Source organism: Stegostoma tigrinum, chromosome 7, assembly GCF_030684315.1.
Source record: "Stegostoma tigrinum isolate sSteTig4 chromosome 7, sSteTig4.hap1, whole genome shotgun sequence".
Taxonomy (NCBI): Eukaryota; Metazoa; Chordata; class Chondrichthyes; order Orectolobiformes; family Stegostomatidae; genus Stegostoma; species Stegostoma tigrinum.
This window is the reverse complement of record NC_081360.1, coordinates 106,379,858-106,381,853: the sequence shown is the minus strand read 5'-3', so window position 1 is coordinate 106,381,853 and position 1,996 is coordinate 106,379,858. Positions and strand designations below refer to the sequence as shown.

At 50.3% G+C, this 1,996-nt stretch overlaps 1 protein-coding gene across 1 annotated transcript in view; it reads left to right on the top strand.

The window, feature by feature from the left end:
- Positions 1-1,792, top strand: part of LOC125454311 (acid-sensing ion channel 4-A) — a 312,362-nt gene extending 310,570 nt beyond the window's left edge. The window contains exon 9 of the mRNA XM_059647657.1: positions 1,583-1,792. Within this exon, the coding sequence (XP_059503640.1) occupies positions 1,583-1,792 (210 nt within the window). The remainder of the gene's footprint in view (positions 1-1,582) is intronic.
- The last annotated feature ends 204 nt before the right edge of the window (positions 1,793-1,996 follow it).

Below are 1,996 nucleotides of genomic sequence, written 5' to 3'. Positions count from 1 at the left end.
ATTCCATTCACTACCTTATCGTGGAAGGTACAAAGGAGCTCAGTGCAATGTTTCAGCTAAAAGATGGCACCACTGACAGTGCGGCTCTCCCTCAATACTGACCCTCCGACAGTAGGGCACTCCCACAGCGCTGACCCTCCGACAGTGCGGCACTCCCTCAGTACTGACCCTCAGACAGTGCGGCACACCCTCAGCACTGACTCTCCGACAGTGCGGCGCTCCCTCAGCGCTGACCCTCTGACAGTGCGGCACTCCCTCAGTACTGACCTTCCAACAGTGCGGCTCTCCCTCATCACTGACCCTCCGACAGTGCGGCGCTCCCTCAGTACTGACCCTCTGACAGTGCGGCACTCCCTCAGCACTGACCTTCCAACAGTGCGGCTCTCCCTCAGTACTGACCCTCCGACAGTGCGGCTGTCCCTCAGTACTGACCCTCTGACAGTGTGGCGTTCCCTCAGCACTGACCCTCCGACAGTGCGGCACTCCCTCAGTACTGACCCTCCGACAGTGCAGTGCTCCCTCAGTACTGATCCTCTGACAGTGCGGCACTCCGTCAGCACTGACCCTCCGACAGTGCGGCACTCCCTCAGCACTGACCCTCCGACAGTGCGACGCTCCCTCAGTACTGACCCTCCGACAGTGCGGCACTCCCTCAGCACTGACCCTCCGACAGTGCGGCACTCCCTCAGCACTGACCCTCTGTCGATGTCTTGTTCAGGTGCTTTGAAGAGCTACCCCCGTTGCTTTGGGAGTGGAGTCACATGTAGACTAGATGACAGATTTCCTTCCCTGAACAGCATTAGTGAACCAGGTGGGATCATACTACCCTTGGTGACAGTTTGTGGCCTATGTTCTGGAATAAGCTCGCAAGCGCAGATTTATTAATTTTGCCAGCTATGTTGTTGGGATATTGACCCCCCTGAGCCCACAGCATTAACCCGGCCCCCTGGTGCATTAACTCAGTGACATTGCCTGTCTCCCACCTTGGCTCCTACTGGACTGGGCGTATTGAACTGAACACCACCCCCTGTTCCATGGCACAGGATTCAAGTTCGAAGCGGCTGGCTGAGAGGAGAGAGTGAGGGAGCCTGACTGATGGTGTTTAATGCCGGAACTCAAGTATTTACATTTCTGTGGCTGGGATTGAGATACAAACAAGACCTTACAGTGGCAAGCCTCAAGCATAGTAAATGTCAGAATTCTGTTTAGTTTGCTGAGTAATTTTAGATTGAGAAGCTGAGAAGGCTTGTCAGAACTCCAGAAAGCAGTAAAACCCCAGGGAATTCCAATGTGTGCAAGTGGAGAGAGTAGAGTATGAGACTGGGACAGGAATCAATACAGGTCCCACTATCAGGTGTTTATAATTCACCATGGCCACTCAGTTACTCTGTATGTTTTTAATGCTGTTATAATGTAGAGCAGAAAAATGTGGATTATAATTGTAGCTGAACTCAAATATTCTCAGAATAAATTCATAAATTGAAAGCCACTTGAAGTTGTCAATTTTTCAGTGAATTTGTGTCATACTTCTGCTTGTGGAACAGAAGCTCCTAAACACTTTTGTGATGATTCCCATCTGCAGCTTCTTTGGCTCCCACATATTCAGTGGGAAGGGGGAGTCAAGGGGGATGGTCTTCTGGGGTCAGTTGCCTCATGCTCCCTGTTTGCATTTGGCACCAACAGTCAAAGGACAAATTCCAACAAATTCTACTGTGACACTGGGTTCAGTCAGTACATTCCCCTGTGCCCAACGGGATTTCTAAATCTTCCAGAAAGTCATCTGTTCCTGTGAATATTGTGCTCACGGATCGTTCAGCGATTTCTCCAGTGTTCTCAAGAGTTCATTAAAAATACAGCCACTGATTCAGCAGACCCACAGACCCACCATATTTACTTTGATTGCGAACAAGATGGGAAAGGATTACTATAAACTGAGGAATGTGGAAGGTGTTGCTACACTTTTAAAAACAAGTGACTGGAGCTCAGTGTGAGCTGT